This window comes from Oncorhynchus kisutch, linkage group LG28, assembly GCF_002021735.2.
Source record: "Oncorhynchus kisutch isolate 150728-3 linkage group LG28, Okis_V2, whole genome shotgun sequence".
Lineage (NCBI taxonomy): Eukaryota > Metazoa > Chordata > Actinopteri > Salmoniformes > Salmonidae > Oncorhynchus > Oncorhynchus kisutch.
Window position 1 is genome coordinate 1,508,897 of NC_034201.2, and position 19,402 is coordinate 1,528,298.

At 46.5% G+C, this 19,402-nt stretch overlaps 1 protein-coding gene and 2 long non-coding RNA genes across 3 annotated transcripts; 2 read left to right on the forward strand and 1 right to left on the reverse strand.

The window, feature by feature from the left end:
* Positions 1–213: 213 nt before the first annotated feature.
* Positions 214–523, forward strand: LOC116358131 (uncharacterized). The gene is made up of 2 exons (XR_004206005.1): positions 214–258; positions 345–523. It is a non-coding gene; the product is annotated as an uncharacterized LOC116358131 (long non-coding RNA).
* LOC109872587 (uncharacterized) lies at positions 511–9,581 on the reverse strand. Its single transcript, XR_002252491.2, has 3 exons — positions 9,347–9,581; positions 1,164–1,326; positions 511–1,070 (listed from the first exon to the last, which is right to left on the reverse strand). It is a non-coding gene; the product is annotated as an uncharacterized LOC109872587 (long non-coding RNA).
* Positions 9,575–19,198, forward strand: LOC109873229 (uncharacterized). Its single transcript, XM_020464844.2, has 2 exons — positions 9,575–9,834; positions 17,366–19,198. The coding sequence occupies exon 2, from the start codon at positions 17,368–17,370 to the stop codon at positions 18,250–18,252; it is 885 nt and encodes a 294-aa protein (XP_020320433.1). The 5' UTR covers positions 9,575–9,834; positions 17,366–17,367; the 3' UTR covers positions 18,253–19,198.
* Positions 19,199–19,402: the final 204 nt, after the last annotated feature.

The window sequence follows — 19,402 nt, forward strand, 5'->3', positions numbered from 1 at the left end:
TTCTGTTGGCCTATCACAGTAGAGGCTGGGCGTGGTTTAAACTTGCCCAACCTATCGCAGGCGCTCAGGCGGGTCCCCGCCTCTTGGCGCTTCTTGGAGTCCTCCCTCCGTCGATGTATAGATCCTTACTGTTCTGGTATCGCAGCCTAGTTATAACAGTTGCTCAGTTCCTGCTATTGTGTTGTTCAGTATTTTTCCATCTCAGTTAAACCTCGTGATGACCACCCCTCCCTATCACAACTTTGTAAGATACAGCAAGTCACACCATGTGCTCAATATTGTTACGTACAAACACAAGGACAAAGCATCTGCTGGGCTGTTATCTACAGTTTTGCAACATGCAGGTCACACCATGTTACTCAGTTCTTGTCACACACAAACAGGCAAGTAGCAAGCAGTTGTTTAATTTCATAATGATGCTCCAGTGCACAAATGCAGACACCTCACACAACCAACATCAGATAATATTTAATCATATATATGCTAATGGCTATAATGTAAAATACAGAATCCAACAAGAGTAACGTTAGGCTATTCTGGATAGGGCAGGTACTTTTGTGTACTTCCAGTCCCTAGCAGTGAGGACGGAGATAATAATAACATAATATTCAGTGTGGTCTAATTTGTGTATAAGGAAGGAAGTCTGTTTCTTATGGATCTATCAATCCAATGTTATCATTATTTGATATAAGGGATAGAATACTTTAGTAATCCACAATGACCTGGTGATATAAAAGTCCAATAATTACATTATCTTCCATATTCCTACAGATACCTTGTAACTGGAGATTCCTGCCTACAGTTACCGTGTAGGGCACTGCAAGGTTGGGTAACCAGGGCCATCTGTGTCCTGCATAACTTCATGAGGATGGACATGAGGACCAGGAGGGGGATCTGTAGATCGCCGCTGTGTGCCAGAGGAGAAGTCTGCTGCTCTGCATGATGTTTCAAGGATGGGGTCCAACAATGCAGCAAGAGAGGCAATCCGTCTGCGGGAGATCATTACCTCCTACTTCTTCAAAGACGGTGTTGTTCCCTGAGGTCATCTTGAGTGACCGAGGTCGTGAACTCTGGAACAAGGTAATAACATTACAGGTTATATTCCGTCACCCACGATATAAAAGTTTATTTACTGATGTTCGATTTTCTTGCTATTGTCTTACTGTCTGCAGAGATGAGGAACCCTCTTGGCACGATACCATCAGAAATCCATGAGAAAACATATTTCTCTTGTTTTCAGGCACCATTTCCCAGTCCCGATTCCAATCCCCGTCCTGGGTCCAGGCCTGCCAAACTCCACACAACAGAGGTCATCGTCCACTGCTTCTGTTGGAAATACATGAGAAAAGGTAAGGAGATGGCCTGGTGCAGGAGATGCGGCAAGCATTTTCATGTGTCTTGTTTGTCTCATGTTGCCAATGTGCGTGAATTTGTCTGTCCGTCATCTGTTTTGTCTGATGTTTTCCCCATCCTTGTTTTCACTGCTTGGCCAGCTTCCCACGTCAAGACGGTAGGTATTTTACTACGTTGCGTCTTGTTGTATATTGTATGTTATTGTAAATAACCGTAATAACTTGTTTTAAATTTGTATAAATGTGTTTTTTTGCAGACATTGGCTGTGAAGTTGGTAAGTTTTTTGGTAAGTATATAGCATAGGTATCTATTTACAAGCATGTAAATATTTGTATATTTTCCATTTGTTTGCTGGTAAATATTTGAAACTTGCTTGAATTGGCTGTAAATTTATACATTTGCATATTAAATGTGTTCATTGCAGTTAAAATGTTCAATTGACTGTTCAGTTGACCAGTTAGACTTACTGGTCCTTAACACCTTCTCCGTAGCCATGAAACTTTTGTGTCCAATTCCAAATCAAATTTTAGGCCAGGGTTGGTATGGAATTAGACATTGGTTTCTAGTTAGTGTTTGCATATCTAGAGGTTCTAGATTTGTGTATGTAATATGGCAGAAGTGTCCCAGAGTCCATTACACAGCAGGGTTGAGTCATATTGCCATATTGCTACACCAATCCAAGTCCCATCAGGTCAAACACTACAAAGATAGAGTAGGGGGTTAAAGGCCTTGATTTAAAAAAAAATCCTCCTCTCGACCTGTACCTTGACGTGGTGAGAGGGCTTTCAACTAAACCAGGCCCATGTTATTGAACCCCTGACTGAGACTGGCTGCCTGTCGAGGACAACTTTCTCTCCTCTCCCTCCAGACGAAATTCTGCATCTAGTGACGTCTGATTGCTCAGCAATCCGCCCACTAATCCCATCCCCTCCTCCATCTCATTACATCATCTAAAGCTACTGTTATTGTCATGTTGTCATTATCTACTAATAAAGTTTGCTAGCTGTATCATACTGGGCACATAATTACTACGCAGCATATATAATGCCAAATGTTTAGTGCTTTTCACACGCAGGTGCATGAGCCATGTGCTCATAGAACTAGCAGCAGCACAATCACCTTGTAATATTCTAACACATTTGTCAATGGAAACAACAATATAAACTGTATGTTTTCATACCTGATAATCTGATAATGTAATAAAACTGCAATTGAAATATACTACTGTTGTCCTCCTTTGACTTTTGAACTGTGTCATGAATGGTAAAGAATGCTAATATCCACATAATGAAGATTGCATACCAAATAAAATACATTTTCAGGAATATGTAGGCCTGCAATGCCAAACCATCTCTTGCTCCCCCAGTAGTAATGAGGTAATAATAATGTGCAGTGGAGAACTAAGCTCTCTACGATGCTGAACACCTTGCGGTGTCCACAGGGTGGCACTAATGACTGTCTTGTCTTCTAGCCAGATATTTCAACATTGACATTTTTGTCTTTAACCTCCACCTGATTGCTTTTTCGTGTCTCATTTATCTATATGGGTTTCTGGGATCAGTCAAAAACAGCAATTCCACACAGCCAGAAAGTAAATTTGATATGAATTATAATTTAATTTCACATTGAAGAGGCTACATACATTCATGCAGAGTAAAAGGATTGGACATGTTCAACTTTCATCAGAAACCCAAACAGTGGATGCGATTGAATATAGGGTCCTCACGTTCCTGTGTAATATCATTTTCAATCCATCGTACTGTACACCATCTGATATAAGTGATTATGTGATATGACCATGTGGTAAGCGACACATTGATTGGTGAGTAAAGGTAGGTATTAGTCTTGAATACCAGACCCTAGGTAACAGAGAGTGCCTAGGGTCTGGTTTCAATGACGGAGGGGAAAAACAATGCTGGGGTGGGGTCCTCTTCAGACAAACATCCCTCCTAACACATCACATGTGTGGGAAGGCAGGGCTTAAAATGTGGGCAGGAACTGTGCTCATGAAAAATCATCCCCCATTGAGATAGAGGATTCGTCTTGATATCTGTGCCATTTTATTTGTCACATGCGCCGACCTTAACATGAAATGCTTACCTACAACCCTTAAACAACAATGCAGTTGGTAGAGTTAAGAAAATATTGCCTAAATAAATTGAAGTACAAAAAAAATCTATACAAAAGTAACACAATAAAATAACTATAATGAGGCTATATACAGGGGGTACCGGTACAGAGTGAATGTGGAGGCTATATACAGGGGGTACCGGTACAGAGTGAATGTGGAGGCTATATACATGGTGTTACGGTACAGAGTCAATGTGGAGGCTATATACAGGGTGTTACGGTACAGAGTCAATGTGGAGGCTATATACAGGGTGTTACGGTACAGAGTCAATGTGGAGGCTATATACAGGGGGTACCGGTACAGAGTCAATGTGGAGGCTATATACAGGGGGTACCGGTACAGAGTCAATGTGGAGGCTATATACAGGGGGTACCGGTACAGAGTCAATGTGGAGGCTATATACAGGGGGTACTAGTACAGAGTCAATTTGGAGGCTATATACAGGGGGTACCGGTACAGAGTGAATGTGGAGGCTATATACATGGTGTTACGGTACAGAGTCAATGTGGAGGCTATATACAGGGTGTTACGGTACAGAGTCAATGTGGAGGCTATATACAGGGTATTACGGTACAGAGTCAATGTGGAGGCTATATACAGGGGGTACCGGTACAGAGTCAATGTGGAGGCTATATACAGGGGGTACCGGTACAGAGTCAATGTGGAGGCTATATACAGGGGGTACCGGTACAGAGTCAGTGTGGAGGCTATATACAGGGGGTACCGGTACAGAGTCAATGTGGAGGCTATATACAGGGGATACCGGTACAGAGTCAATGTGGAGGCTATATACAGGGGGTACCGGTACAGAGTCAATGTGGAGGCTATATACAGGGGATACCGGTACAGAGTCAATGTGGAGGCTATATACAGGGGGTACCGGTACAGAGTCAATGTGGAGGCTATATACATGGGGTATCGGTACAGAGTCAATGTGGAGGCTATATACAGGGGGTACCGGGACAGAGTCAATGTGGAGGCTATATACAGGGGGTACCGGTACAGAGTCAATGTGGAGGCTATATACAGGGGGTACCGGTACAGAGTGAATGTGGAGGCTATATACATGGTGTTACGGTACAGAGTCAATGTGGAGGCTATATACAGGGGGTACCGGGACAGAGTCAATGTGGAGGCTATATACAGGGTGTACCGGTACAGAGTCAATGTGGAGGCTATATACAGGGGGTACCGGTACAGAGTCAATGTGGAGGCTATATACAGGGGGTACCGGTACAGAGTGAATGTGGAGGCTATATACATGGTGTTACGGTACAGAGTCAATGTGGAGGCTATATACAGGGGGTACCGGGACAGAGTCAATGTGGAGGCTATATACAGGGGGTACCGGTACAGAGTCAATGTGGAGACTATATACATGGTGTTACGGTACAGAGTCAATGTGGAGACTATATACATGGTGTTACGGGACAGAGTCAATGTGGAGGCTATATACAGGGGTACCGGTACAGAGTCAATGTGGAGGCTATATACAGGGGGTACCGGTACAGAGTGAATGTGGAGGCTATATACATGGTGTTACGGTACAGAGTCAATGTGGAGGCTATATACAGGGGGTACCGGGACAGAGTCAATGTGTAGGCTATATACAGGGGGTACCGGTACAGAGTCAATGTGGAGACTATATACAGGGGGTACCGGTACAGAGTCAATGTGGAGGCTATATACAGGGGGTACCGGTACAGAGTGAATGTGGAGGCTATATACATGGTGTTACGGTACAGAGTCAATGTGGAGGCTATATACAGGGTGTTACGGTACAGAGTCAATGTGGAGGCTATATACAGGGTGTTACGGTACAGAGTCAATGTGGAGGCTATATACAGGGTGTTACGGTACAGAGTCAATGTGGAGGCTATATACAGGGTGTTACGGTACAGAGTCAATGTGGAGGCTATATACAGGGTGTTACGGTACAGAGTCAATGTGGAGGCTATATACAGGGGGTACCGGTACAGAGTCAATGTGGAGGCTATATACAGGGGGTACCGGTACAGAGTCAATGTGGAGGCTATATACAGGGGGTACCGGTACAGAGTCAATGTGGAGGCTATATACAGGGGGTACCGGTACAGAGTCAATGTGGAGGCTATATACAGGGGGTACCGGTACAGGAGTCAATGTGGAGGCTATATACAGGGGGTACCGGTACAGAGTCAATGTGGAGGCTATATACAGGGGGTACCGGTACAGAGTGAATGTGGAGGCTATATACATGGTGTTACGGTACAGAGTCAATGTGGAGGCTATATACAGGGTGTTACGGTACAGAGTCAATGTGGAGGCTATATACAGGGTGTTACGGTACAGAGTCAATGTGGAGGCTATATACAGGGTGTTACGGTACAGAGTCAATGTGGAGGCTATATACAGGGTGTTACGGTACAGAGTCAATGTGGAGGCTATATACAGGGTGTTACGGTACAGAGTCAATGTGGAGGCTATATACAGGGGGTACCGGTACAGAGTCAATGTGGAGGCTATATACAGGGGGTACCGGTACAGAGTCAATGTGGAGGCTATATACAGGGGGTACCGGTACAGAGTCAATGTGGAGGCTATATACAGGGGGTACCGGTACAGAGTCAATGTGGAGGCTATATACAGGGGGTACCGGTACAGAGTCAATGTGGAGGCTATATACAGGGGGTACCGGTACAGAGTCAATGTGGAGGCTATATACAGGGGGTACCGGTACAGAGTCAATGTGGAGGCTATATACAGGGTGTTACGGTACAGAGTCAATGTGGAGGCTATATACAGGGGGTACCGGTACAGAGTCAATGTGGAGGCTATATACAGGGTGGATCGGTACAGAGTCAATGTGGAGGCTATATACAGGGGGGTACCGGTACAGAGTCAAAGTGGAGGCTATATACAGGGGGTACCAGTACAGAGTCAATGTGGAGGCTATATACAGGGGGTACCGGTACAGAGTCAATGTGGAGGCTATATACAGGGGGTACCGGTACAGAGTCAATGTGGAGGCTATATACAGGGGGTACCGGTACAGAGTCAATGTGGAGGCTATATACAGGGGGTACCGGGACAGAGTCAATGTGGAGGCTATATACAGGGGGTACCGGTACCGAGTCAATGTGGAGGCTATATACAGGGGGTACCGGTACCGAGTCAATGTGGGGGGGTACAGGTTAATCGAGGTAATTTGTACATGTAGGTTGGGTTAAAGTGACTATGGGGGTGTCGATAAAAATAGTCCGGGTGGCCATTTGATTAATTGTTCAGCAGTCTTATGACTTGGGGTAGATGCAGTTAAGGAGCCTTTTGGACCTATATTTGGCACTCCGGTACCACTTGCAGTGTGGTAGCAGAGAGAACAGTCTATTTGACATTGTTTGGGGCCTTCCTCTGACATCGCCTAGTATATAGGTCCTGGATGGCAGGAAGCTTGGCCCCAGTGATGTACTGGGCTGTACGCACTATCCTCTGTAGCGCCTTACGGTGACGCAACCTGTCAGGATGCTCTCGATGGTGCAGCTGTAGAACATTTTGAGGATCTGGGGACCCAGGCCAAATATTTTCAGTCTCCTGAGGGGGAATAGGTGTTGTCGTTCCCTCTTCACAACTTTCTAGCTGTGTTTGTTGATGTGGACACCAAGGAACTTGAAACTATCGACCCACTCCACTACAGCCCCGTCGATGTGAATGGGGGCGTGTTCGGCCATCCTTTTCCTGCAGTCCACGATCATCTCCTTTGTCTTGCTCACATTGAGGGAGAGGTTGTTGTCCTGGCACCACACTGCCAGGTCTCTGACCTCCTGCCTATAGGCTGTTTCAACGTTGTCGGTGATCATGCCTACCACCGTTGTGTCGTCAGCAAACTTAATGATGGTGTTGGAGTCGTGCATGGCCACACAGTCGTGGGTGAACAGGGAGTACAGGAGGGGACTAAGCATGCACCCCTGAGGGGGCCCCATGTTGAGGATCAGCGTGGCAGATGTGTTGTTGCCTACCCTTACTACCTGGGTGCGGCCTGTCAGGAAGTCCAGGATCCAGTTGCAGAGGGAAGTGTTTAAGGTCCTTAGCTTAGTGATGAGCTTTGTGGTCACTATGCTGTAGTCAATGAACAGCATTCTCACATAGGTGTTCCTTTTGTCCAGGTGTGAAAGGGCAGTGTGGAGTGTGATTGAGATTCTGTCACATCAATATACAATGGAGTTGCTTACAAATACGACATTGAATGTTTGTGGCCTAGATACAGTTTTGACTGAAATTGGCTTGAAAATCTATGGCAAGACCAAATGGCTGTGTACCAATGATCAACAACCTTACAGAGCTTGAAGGATTTTTAAAAGACTAATATGCAAATATTGTACAATCTGGGTGAGCAAAGCTCTTGGAGACTTACCCAAAAAGACTCACAGCTGTAATCACTGCCAAAGGTGATTCTAGCAGGGGGTTGAATACTTACGTAATCAAATCAAGATACTGTACCTTGTGGTAAAGGTGCACTGTAGCTAGCACAGTGCGTGGGGGCAGGTTAGCCTTCTTGCAGGTAAATACCCTTGACCGAGAAGCCTGGGGGCTGAATCCAGTTGGTCTGCCTAACCCAACAAGTGCACATGGGTTTACTAGACAGCTTGGCAAGAGTTTGCAAAGCTGTCAAGGCAAAGGGTGGCTACTCAAATAGATCTCAAATATAAAATTGATTTTTATTAGTTTAACACTTTTTGTTTACCACATGATTCCAAATGTGTTATTTCATCGTTTTCTGTCGATAAGAGCTGAGGTCCTACGTTCGGCAGGGAAGACCTCAACATTCACCTCTGAACTGTTATGTAGGAATTCAGGAATTTAAGTCCTGCTGAGGAAAGCTTCAGGAGCCGTCCTGATCATTTCCGCAAGGAAGAGATGCGAGAATGACCATGGGGTGGGCGAGTAGCGCCTCAGAAGGAGGGATGGGCTCACCTTATTCGCCACCTGTTTGTCTCCGACAGACATTGTGTGATCAGTTACTTCAGCATTTGTGATCGCCTGAGAAATCCAATTGTGAGATATCGAAACAAGTATTAAGACATTAATACATTCACTCAAACGACCACTGGCCCAGCTGCACTAGATAAGTACATATACCGATACAATTTACTTTGCATTTAGTAGTCCAACAGCACAGGGAACTAATTCATGTTTGCACACATTCTTCTTGTCCATGGGCAGTCTGAAGCGCCGGCCAGAGGGAAGTCTCTCCAACTGAGGGTGTAGAGGGTGGGAGGGGTCGCTAATGACAGCCAGTGTCTTCTTTTTGGTTGCTTTGTGGAACAGAATGTGGTCGACTAATTACTTTGCTGGCTGTGTTTCCTATTCTGGTCAGTTTGCTTTTGCTCCTCACGCTCAGATGACCATACCAGACTGTCATATTGAAGGTGAGGATGCAGTACACCCTCTCCAGAACATCCTGGCTGACCCCAAACCCCCTTTACTTTCCTGATTAAGAACAGGCGTTGGCTTTCTTTTAAAAACATACAGTCTGCATTCTCTGTAAAACTCAGCTTGTTACCAATTTGTGTCCCTAGATATTTAAAACACTTAACCACCCCCACTGGTTGGTCGTTCAGAGAGAGTGGTTGGGACATTGGTAAGTTGTTGCCGTTGATGATCAGCTCCTTTGCCTTTTCCACATTGATGTGGAGGGCACTTGACCGACGCCATTCTTGAAGGTTGTTTGTCTGTTTAAAATAGCTGTCCCCATCTGACGTAGCATCTTTAATAAAGAGTCCCACCAGAGCCATGTCATCTGCATACTTAAAAAGGCTCACATTGTTTCCTCGGATCTTCATCTCGTTAGTATAGATAGAGAACAACAACAGTGAAAGGACTCACCCCTGGGGGCACTCCTGTGTTCTTGCGTCACGACCCTGTGTTGAATCATGGGGACCATTATCCTCTCCTCCTCATCCTGTTCTCCTCTCATCCTCCTCTCCACGACCTCAACCTCCTCTAAATGGTGCCTCTTTCCTCCCCCTGCCTAACCTCCTACTCTCTTCTCTCTTTCCCTTTCTTGCCTCTCCACTCACTCCACGTACCTTCCACACTCTTACTCTGTACATCAATAAAATCCATTTGGCACATGATTATGCTCAGCCACAAAATGGGATGGAGGTGCTATTTTTAGCCGGCTAAGGGAGGGGAGGGAGGCCATGGGAGCGAGAGAGAGAGAAAGGGGGTGGGATAAAGCGTTCTTTTCGTTCTGTAGCTGTATGTCGGTCGGAGACACAGAGCACTGTGGCAGCTTGGCTAGAGACAGCGAGAGGGGTGAGAGGCAACGAAGACGAGCAAACCACACCACCTGAAACACAAATAAGACACAGGTAGGAAGCTCTGCTGCATTCTACATAAAACAGGCAAAGCAAGACACCTGGACTGATAGCAATACTAATAGATGGTAGGTGTCCTGAGGAAATTGAATGGTTATATCATAGCTGCGTCCATGGCTAGGCAATAAGTACACAAAAAACAATGTATGTGATGATGATGCTCAATAGCAAAAAAGTTGATATGCTTAAAATGTAATTAATAAGTATTGTGGTACCCTATGGGATGTGTAGAACAAATATACATCATAACCTATATTTGAGATGTAGCATAATATTTAAGATATTTTTAGGACACTAGATGAGATTATGTAATAGGGATTTGTTTTGCTATGTGAATGAAGTCACCATGCCTAACGTAAATTAGTAACACTGGTCTGACTGTCGGTTTGTCTGTCGGTCTGTCTTCTAAGCTCACTGTTCCTGAGACAACATGAGAATAGGGAGGGGCATAATGAGTTGTTTACATGGCGTCCTAAAATGGAGAGCTGTGCTGTGTTACCTTCAATGAAAAGGAAAGCTAGTAGTTTAAGCCCACTCAATGTTAATCTGTGCTTTTATATATTTATTAGTGTGTGTGAACATATTTATGCGTGGTGTATGTGTGGGTTATCAGGTGGGTGGATTGTGTGGTGTATGTGTGGGTTATCAGGTGGGTGGATTGCGTGGTGTATGTGTGGGTTATCAGGTGGGTGGATTGTGTGGTGTATGTGTGGGTTATCAGGTGGGTGGATTGTGTGGTGTATGTGTGGGTTATTAGGTGGGTGGATTGTGTGGTGTATGTGTGGGTTATCAGGTGGGTGGATTGTGTGGTGTATGTGTGGGTTATTAGGTGGGTGGATTGTGTGGTGTATGTGTGGGTTATCAGGTGGGTGGATTGTGTGGTGTATGTGTGGGTTATTAGGTGGGTGGATTGTGTGGTGTATGTGTGGGTTATTAGGTGGGTGGATTGTGTGGTGTATGTGTGGGTTATTAGGTGGGTGGATTGTGTGGTGTATGTGTGGGTTATCAGGTGGGTGGATTGTGTGGTGTATGTGTGGGTTATTAGGTGGGTGGATTGTGTGGTGTATGTGTGGGTTATTAGGTGGGTGGATTGTGTGGTGTATGTGTGGGTTATCAGGTGGGTGGATTGTGTGGTGTATGTGTGGGTTATCAGGTGGGTGGATTGTGTGGTGTATGTGTGGGTTATCAGGTGGGTGGATTGTGTGGTGTATGTGTGGGTTATCAGGTGGGTGGATTGTGTGGTGTATGTGTGGGTTATCAGGTGGGTGGATTGTGTGGTGTATGTGTGGGTCATTAGGTGGGTGGATTGTGTGGTGTATGTGTGGGTTATTAGGTGGGTGGATTGTGTGGTGTATGTGTGGGTTATCAGGTGGGTGGATTGTGTGGTGTATGTGTGGGTTATCAGGTGGGTGGATTGTGTGGTGTATGTGTGGGTTATCAGGTGGGTGGATTGTGTGGTGTATGTGTGGGTTATCAGGTGGGTGGATTGTGTGGTGTATGTGTGGGTTATCAGGTGGGTGGATTGTGTGGTGTATGTGTGGGTTATTAGGTGGGTGGATTGTGTGGTGTATGTGTGGGTTATCAGGTGGGTGGATTGTGTGGTGTATGTGTGGGTTATCAGGTGGGTGGATTGTGTGGTGTATGTGTGGGTTATTAGGTGGGTGGATTGTGTGGTGTATGTGTGGGTTATCAGGTGGGTGGATTGTGTGGTGTATGTGTGGGTTATCAGGTGGGTGGATTGTGTGGTGTATGTGTGGGTTATCAGGTGGGTGGATTGTGTGGTGTATGTGTGGGTTATTAGGTGGGTGGATTGTGTGGTGTATGTGTGGGTTATCAGGTGGGTGGATTGTGTGGTGTATGTGTGGGTTATCAGGTGGGTGGATTGTGTGGTGTATGTGTGGGTTATCAGGTGGGTGGATTGTGTGGTGTATGTGTGGGTTATCAGGTGGGTGGATTGTGTGGTGTATGTGTGGGTTATTAGGTGGGTGGATTGTGTGGTGTATGTGTGGGTTATCAGGTGGGTGGATTGTGTGGTGTATGTGTGGGTTATCAGGTGGGTGGATTGTGTGGTGTATGTGTGGGTTATCAGGTGGGTGGATTGTGTGGTGTATGTGTGGGTTATCAGGTGGGTGGATTGTGTGGTGTATGTGTGGGTTATCAGGTGGGTGGATTGTGTGGTGTATGTGTGGGTTATCAGGTGGGTGGATTGTGTGGTGTATGTGTGGGTTATCAGGTGGGTGGATTGTGTGGTGTATGTGTGGGTGGATTGTGTGGTGTATGTGTGGGTTATCAGGTGGGTGGATTGTGTGGTGTATGTGTGGGTTATCAGGTGGGTGGATTGTGTGGTGTATGTGTGGGTTATTAGGTGGGTGGATTGTGTGGTGTATGTGTGGGTTATCAGGTGGGTGGATTGTGTGGTGTATGTGTGGGTTATCAGGTGGGTGGATTGTGTGGTGTATGTGTGGGTTATCAGGTGGGTGGATTGTGTGGTGTATGTGTGGGTTATCAGGTGGGTGGATTGTGTGGTGTATGTGTGGGTTATTAGGTGGGTGGATTGTGTGGTGTATGTGTGGGTTATCAGGTGGGTGGATTGTGTGGTGTATGTGTGGGTTATCAGGTGGGTGGATTGTGTGGTGTATGTGTGGGTTATCAGGTGGGTGGATTGTGTGGTGTATGTGTGGGTTATTAGGTGGGTGGATTGTGTGGTGTATGTGTGGGTCATTAGGTGGGTGGATTGTGTGGTGTATGTGTGGGTCATTAGGTGGGTGGATTGTGTGGTGTATGTGTGGGTTATCAGGTGGGTGGATTGTGTGGTGTATGTGTGGGTTATTAGGTGGGTGGATTGTGTGGTGTATGTGTGGGTTATTAGGTGGGTGGATTGTGTGGTGTATGTGTGGGTTATCAGGTGGGTGGATTGTGTGGTGTATGTGTGGGTTATCAGGTGGGTGGATTGTGTGGTGTATGTGTGGGTTATCAGGTGGGTGGATTGTGTGGTGTATGTGTGGGTTATCAGGTGGGTGGATTGTGTGGTGTATGTGTGGGTTATCAGGTGGGTGGATTGTGTGGTGTATGTGTGGGTCATTAGGTGGGTGGATTGTGTGGTGTATGTGTGGGTTATTAGGTGGGTGGATTGTGTGGTGTATGTGTGGGTTATCAGGTGGGTGGATTGTGTGGTGTATGTGTGGGTTATCAGGTGGGTGGATTGTGTGGTGTATGTGTGGGTTATCAGGTGGGTGGATTGTGTGGTGTATGTGTGGGTTATCAGGTGGGTGGATTGTGTGGTGTATGTGTGGGTTATCAGGTGGGTGGATTGTGTGGTGTATGTGTGGGTTATTAGGTGGGTGGATTGTGTGGTGTATGTGTGGGTTATCAGGTGGGTGGATTGTGTGGTGTATGTGTGGGTTATCAGGTGGGTGGATTGTGTGGTGTATGTGTGGGTTATTAGGTGGGTGGATTGTGTGGTGTATGTGTGGGTTATCAGGTGGGTGGATTGTGTGGTGTATGTGTGGGTTATCAGGTGGGTGGATTGTGTGGTGTATGTGTGGGTTATCAGGTGGGTGGATTGTGTGGTGTATGTGTGGGTTATCAGGTGGGTGGATTGTGTGGTGTATGTGTGGGTTATCAGGTGGGTGGATTGTGTGGTGTATGTGTGGGTCATTAGGTGGGTGGATTGTGTGGTGTATGTGTGGGTTATTAGGTGGGTGGATTGTGTGGTGTATGTGTGGGTTATCAGGTGGGTGGATTGTGTGGTGTATGTGTGGGTTATCAGGTGGGTGGATTGTGTGGTGTATGTGTGGGTTATCAGGTGGGTGGATTGTGTGGTGTATGTGTGGGTTATCAGGTGGGTGGATTGTGTGGTGTATGTGTGGGTTATCAGGTGGGTGGATTGTGTGGTGTATGTGTGGGTTATTAGGTGGGTGGATTGTGTGGTGTATGTGTGGGTTATCAGGTGGGTGGATTGTGTGGTGTATGTGTGGGTTATCAGGTGGGTGGATTGTGTGGTGTATGTGTGGGTTATTAGGTGGGTGGATTGTGTGGTGTATGTGTGGGTTATCAGGTGGGTGGATTGTGTGGTGTATGTGTGGGTTATCAGGTGGGTGGATTGTGTGGTGTATGTGTGGGTTATCAGGTGGGTGGATTGTGTGGTGTATGTGTGGGTTATTAGGTGGGTGGATTGTGTGGTGTATGTGTGGGTTATCAGGTGGGTGGATTGTGTGGTGTATGTGTGGGTTATCAGGTGGGTGGATTGTGTGGTGTATGTGTGGGTTATCAGGTGGGTGGATTGTGTGGTGTATGTGTGGGTTATTAGGTGGGTGGATTGTGTGGTGTATGTGTGGGTTATTAGGTGGGTGGATTGTGTGGTGTATGTGTGGGTTATCAGGTGGGTGGATTGTGTGGTGTATGTGTGGGTTATCAGGTGGGTGGATTGTGTGGTGTATGTGTGGGTTATTAGGTGGGTGGATTGTGTGGTGTATGTGTGGGTTATCAGGTGGGTGGATTGTGTGGTGTATGTGTGGGTTATCAGGTGGGTGGATTGTGTGGTGTATGTGTGGGTTATCAGGTGGGTGGATTGTGTGGTGTATGTGTGGGTTATCAGGTGGGTGGATTGTGTGGTGTATGTGTGGGTTATTAGGTGGGTGGATTGTGTGGTGTATGTGTGGGTTATCAGGTGGGTGGATTGTGTGGTGTATGTGTGGGTTATCAGCTGGGTGGATTGTGTGGTGTATGTGTGGGTTATCAGGTGGGTGGATTGTGTGGTGTATGTGTGGGTTATCAGGTGGGTGGATTGTGTGGTGTATGTGTGGGTTATCAGGTGGGTGGATTGTGTGGTGTATGTGTGGGTTATTAGGTGGGTGGATTGTGTGGTGTATGTGTGGGTCATTAGGTGGGTGGATTATGTGAGTGTGTGTGTGGGTTATTAGGTGGGTGGATTGTGTGGTGTATGTGTGGGTCATTAGGTGGGTGGATTGTGTGGTGTATGTGTGGGTTATTAGGTGGGTGGATTGTGTGGTGTATGTGTGGGTTATCAGATGGGTGGATTGTGTGGTGTATGTGTGGGTTATCAGGTGGGTGGATTGTGTGGTGTATGTGTGGGTTATCAGGTGGGTGGATTGTGTGGTGTATGTGTGGGTTATTAGGTGGGTGGATTGTGTGGTGTATGTGTGGGTTATCAGGTGGGTGGATTGTGTGGTGTATGTGTGGGTTATCAGGTGGGTGGATTGTGTGGTGTATGTGTGGGTTATCAGGTGGGTGGATTGTGTGGTGTATGTGTGGGTTATCAGGTGGGTGGATTGTGTGGTGTATGTGTGGGTTATTAGGTGGGTGGATTGTGTGGTGTATGTGTGGGTTATTAGGTGGGTGGATTGTGTGGTGTATGTGTGGGTTATCAGGTGGGTGGATTGTGTGGTGTATGTGTGGGTTATCAGGTGGGTGGATTGTGTGGTGTATGTGTGGGTTATTAGGTGGGTGGATTGTGTGGTGTATGTGTGGGTTATCAGGTGGGTGGATTGTGTGGTGTATGTGTGGGTTATCAGGTGGGTGGATTGTGTGGTGTATGTGTGGGTTATCAGGTGGGTGGATTGTGTGGTGTATGTGTGGGTTATCAGGTGGGTGGATTGTGTGGTGTATGTGTGGGTTATCAGGTGGGTGGATTGTGTGGTGTATGTGTGGGTTATTAGGTGGGTGGATTGTGTGGTGTATGTGTGGGTTATCAGGTGGGTGGATTGTGTGGTGTATGTGTGGGTTATCAGGTGGGTGGATTGTGTGGTGTATGTGTGGGTTATCAGGTGGGTGGATTGTGTGGTGTATGTGTGGGTTATTAGGTGGGTGGATTGTGTGGTGTATGTGTGGGGTCATTAGGTGGGTGGATTATGTGAGTGTGTGTGTGGGTTATTAGGTGGGTGGATTGTGTGGTGTATGTGTGGGTCATTAGGTGGGTGGATTGTGTGGTGTATGTGTGGGTCATTAGGTGGGTGGATTATGTGAGTGTGTGTGTGTGGGTTATTAGGTGGGTGGATTGTGTGGTGTATGTGTGGGTCATTAGGTGGGTGGATTGTGTGGTGTATGTGTGGGTTATTAGGTGGGTGGAATGCGTGGTGTATGTGTGGTTCATTAGGTGGGTGGATTGTGTGGTGTATGTGTGGGTTATTAGGTGGGTGGATTGTGTGGTGTATGTGTGGGTTATTAGGTGGGTGGATTGTGTGGTGTATGTGTGGGTTATCAGGTGGGTGGATTGTGTGGTGTATGTGTGGGTTATCAGGTGGGTGGATTGTGTGGTGTATGTGTGGGTTATCAGGTGGGTGGATTGTGTGGTGTATGTGTGGGTTATTAGGTGGGTGGATTGTGTGGTGTATGTGTGGGTCATTAGGTGGGTGGATTATGTGAGTGTGTGTGTGGGTTATTAGGTGGGTGGATTGTGTGGTGTATGTGTGGGTCATTAGGTGGGTGGATTGTGTGGTGTATGTGTGGGTCATTAGGTGGGTGGATTATGTGAGTGTGTGTGTGGGTTATTAGGTGGGTGGATTGTGTGGTGTATGTGTGGGTCATTAGGTGGGTGGATTGTGTGGTGTATGTGTGGGTTATTAGGTGGGTGGATTGTGTGGTGTATGTGTGGGTTATCAGGTGGGTGGATTGTGTGGTGTATGTGTGGGTTATCAGGTGGGTGGATTGTGTGGTGTATGTGTGGGTTATCAGGTGGGTGGATTGTGTGGTGTATGTGTGGGTTATTAGGTGGGTGGATTGTGTGGTGTATGTGTGGGTCATTAGGTGGGTGGATTATGTGAGTGTGTGTGTGGGTTATTAGGTGGGTGGATTGTGTGGTGTATGTGTGGGTCATTAGGTGGGTGGATTGTGTGGTGTATGTGTGGGTCATTAGGTGGGTGGATTATGTGAGTGTGTGTGTGGGTTATTAGGTGGGTGGATTGTGTGGTGTATGTGTGGGTCATTAGGTGGGTGGATTGTGTGGTGTATGTGTGGGTTATTAGGTGGGTGGAATGCGTGGTGTATGTGTGGTTCATTAGGTGGGTGGATTGTGTGGTGTATGTGTGGGTTATTAGGTGGGTGGAATGTGTGGTATATGTGTGGGTCATTAGGTGGGTGGATTATGTGAGTGTGTGTGTGGGTTATTAGGTGGGTAGATTGTGCGGTGTATGTGTGGGTTATCTAGTGTATGTGAGTGTGTGTGTCTAATATGAGCACACCCTGAGATGTGATGAGGGAAAGCGAGGTTACCATGGAGACGGGCTCAGCACATCTTTCCTGTAAATGATTGCACATATGAATCAAATACATACATGCATTTCATATGCAATTATGCATTTAAAAAACATACAAAGAGCATGGTCAATTACACTTTGCCTGATTTTTACTTTTGCCTGTATTTAACTAGATGCAAATTGATAATTCATAAAAAAATATGTCATTCTCATGGCATTGTTTACATTATCCACAATCCAAGCTTTGCAAAAACAAAAAGTTATTCTCAGAGACTGACCTGACCAGCCTCTCTCTCCATCCTGTTTCCCAGGCATGCGACCCCGCTCCAGACTCCTAGCTAAGAGGTGGCTGCCTACCATCAGGGAGGGCTATGAGGAGCTGGTCCAGGACATGAACCAGGCCAACAGCCGCCACCTCCCTCCCCATGGTCAGGCCCACTCACTGTCTACCCATGACTACTTCCTGTCCATCTGCCAGCTCGCCCGACCAACCTTCCCCCAGGGCGAACCTGACTGTGACATCCTCACGGTGGGCACTCTGACCTCCCTGAGGCCTTGTCTGAGGCTGCACAGACTGAGGGACCCTGTGCCACCCTGTCTCCCTCTGATCTCTAAGGTCAGCCGCCACACACAGTTAGAGCAGGAGGAGAGTCAGAATGAGTGTAGTGGCCCAGAGAGAGTGGTGGATGTCAGTTCACGTCAGACCTCCAGTAGGGTTGTCCCCAGTGTCTCTGACCCCCTGGAGTTCCTCTACGGTCACAGGGAAGGACTCCTCTCTGCCGCCTGTCGCGCCCATGACTCACAGGGCCGCATGGGCGAAGGGAGTCAGAGTGTGACGCAGAGTCGACCACAACCCCCGGTACATGCCGACAGTTTCCTCTGTTCCTCGCCCCTGACCCAGCGCAAAAACAGCTGCCGTGAGTTATGGCTGGTGGACCCCACTGACCAAAAGAAGCCAAACCCTGACCCTGCTCCACCAGAGACATCCTCATCAGACCAGCAGAAACCTGATGCCTCCAGCTCATTCTCATGGAGGTTCCAGAACAACCCAGACAGGGCACCTGCAGGTGAGAGGGGGAAGTGCACTCGCTACATGGACCATCACACAATGGTGTCACACTGGATCGCTGACTGTCGCTCGGCCTGGAGAGAAGCCAGAATCAGGGCATGCATGCTTCCGGCCATCGCAGAGATGTAAACTTGTGTAGCGTTGTTAATCCCCACTCTTAAGTATTGTACATTATGGATCCTTGATGTACTATGTACTGCTTAATTGGTACATTTGGACAATGCAGGTCCATACCGTAACATGTACAAATTGCGTTTTCATGCCTGACCTTTTTGTACAGTATGTAGTGTAAGACATATTGTAGGCTAGCGTATGCCTCACACATATCACAGTGAGTGGAATGTTGACAGTGCTTAGAAGACAACAGTATTAGGGTAGCCTCGTAAAGTTGAACAAGACAGGATTTTGGAAGGATGATCACGCGAGACAAGTGTTCGGGTGAATAAAGATGTGTGGAAAAGATGCAGAATTTGCTATAAGGATTATGCACAAAGACATATGACGAAGAAAAAATGACAGATCATAATCTATACTATGGAGTGAGTGATATCTCACTCCATTACTGACGAATGATAACTCTGATAATTCTACTCGTCATAACAATGGGAAGGGTCCAGCTTTAGAATCAGAACGGAGTGATCCTATAGCTAGTTCAGGCTCCCTGTAGGAGAGCATTCAAACTCAGATTATTCTCAGTGGTTCTGAAAATGTCTCTTGCGATTTCCTCTCTCATTTCCTCTCTCATGTATGAGTTATGCAATGACAATGGAGATTGGTGGAAAACTGATGAGTCTATTTAAAACTTCCACTAAGTAAAGCCATGATGAAACGGTACATCATATTCACACTGAGTGAAACAGCATGTGACATTGTAGTATATTATTTTTTGATTGTGTTGAATGGCCCTCCATGACAGTACAATGAACTCTGTGTCAAAATATGCAAATAGAAGACAAGAGTATAATTGACTTGTAAAAGGTTGACAATACAATCGTTTGATCTTGTATGGTATGGCTTTTGTACCTCTGTCCATTGTTGGCTCGTAATCTAATAAAATGATGTGTTTTACCCTGCCTCTGAGTGTCCAAAACCTAGACCTGTTGCACTAGGAAATATATCCGTATAGTGCAAGATAAACAAGTTATCCTAAACCCTTCTGTGATGGGGAGATAATAAATTTGAAGTCCTGCTCAGTATCTATTTTTTTTACCCCTTTTTCTCCCCAATTGGTAGTTACAGTCTCGTCCCATTGCTGCAGCTTCCGTACGGACTCGGGAGA

Coding starts and splice junctions, on each gene's coding strand:
- LOC109873229 (XM_020464844.2), top strand. CDS start 17,368: ATGCGACCCCGCTCCAGACTCCTAGCTAAGAGGTGGCTGCCTACCATC.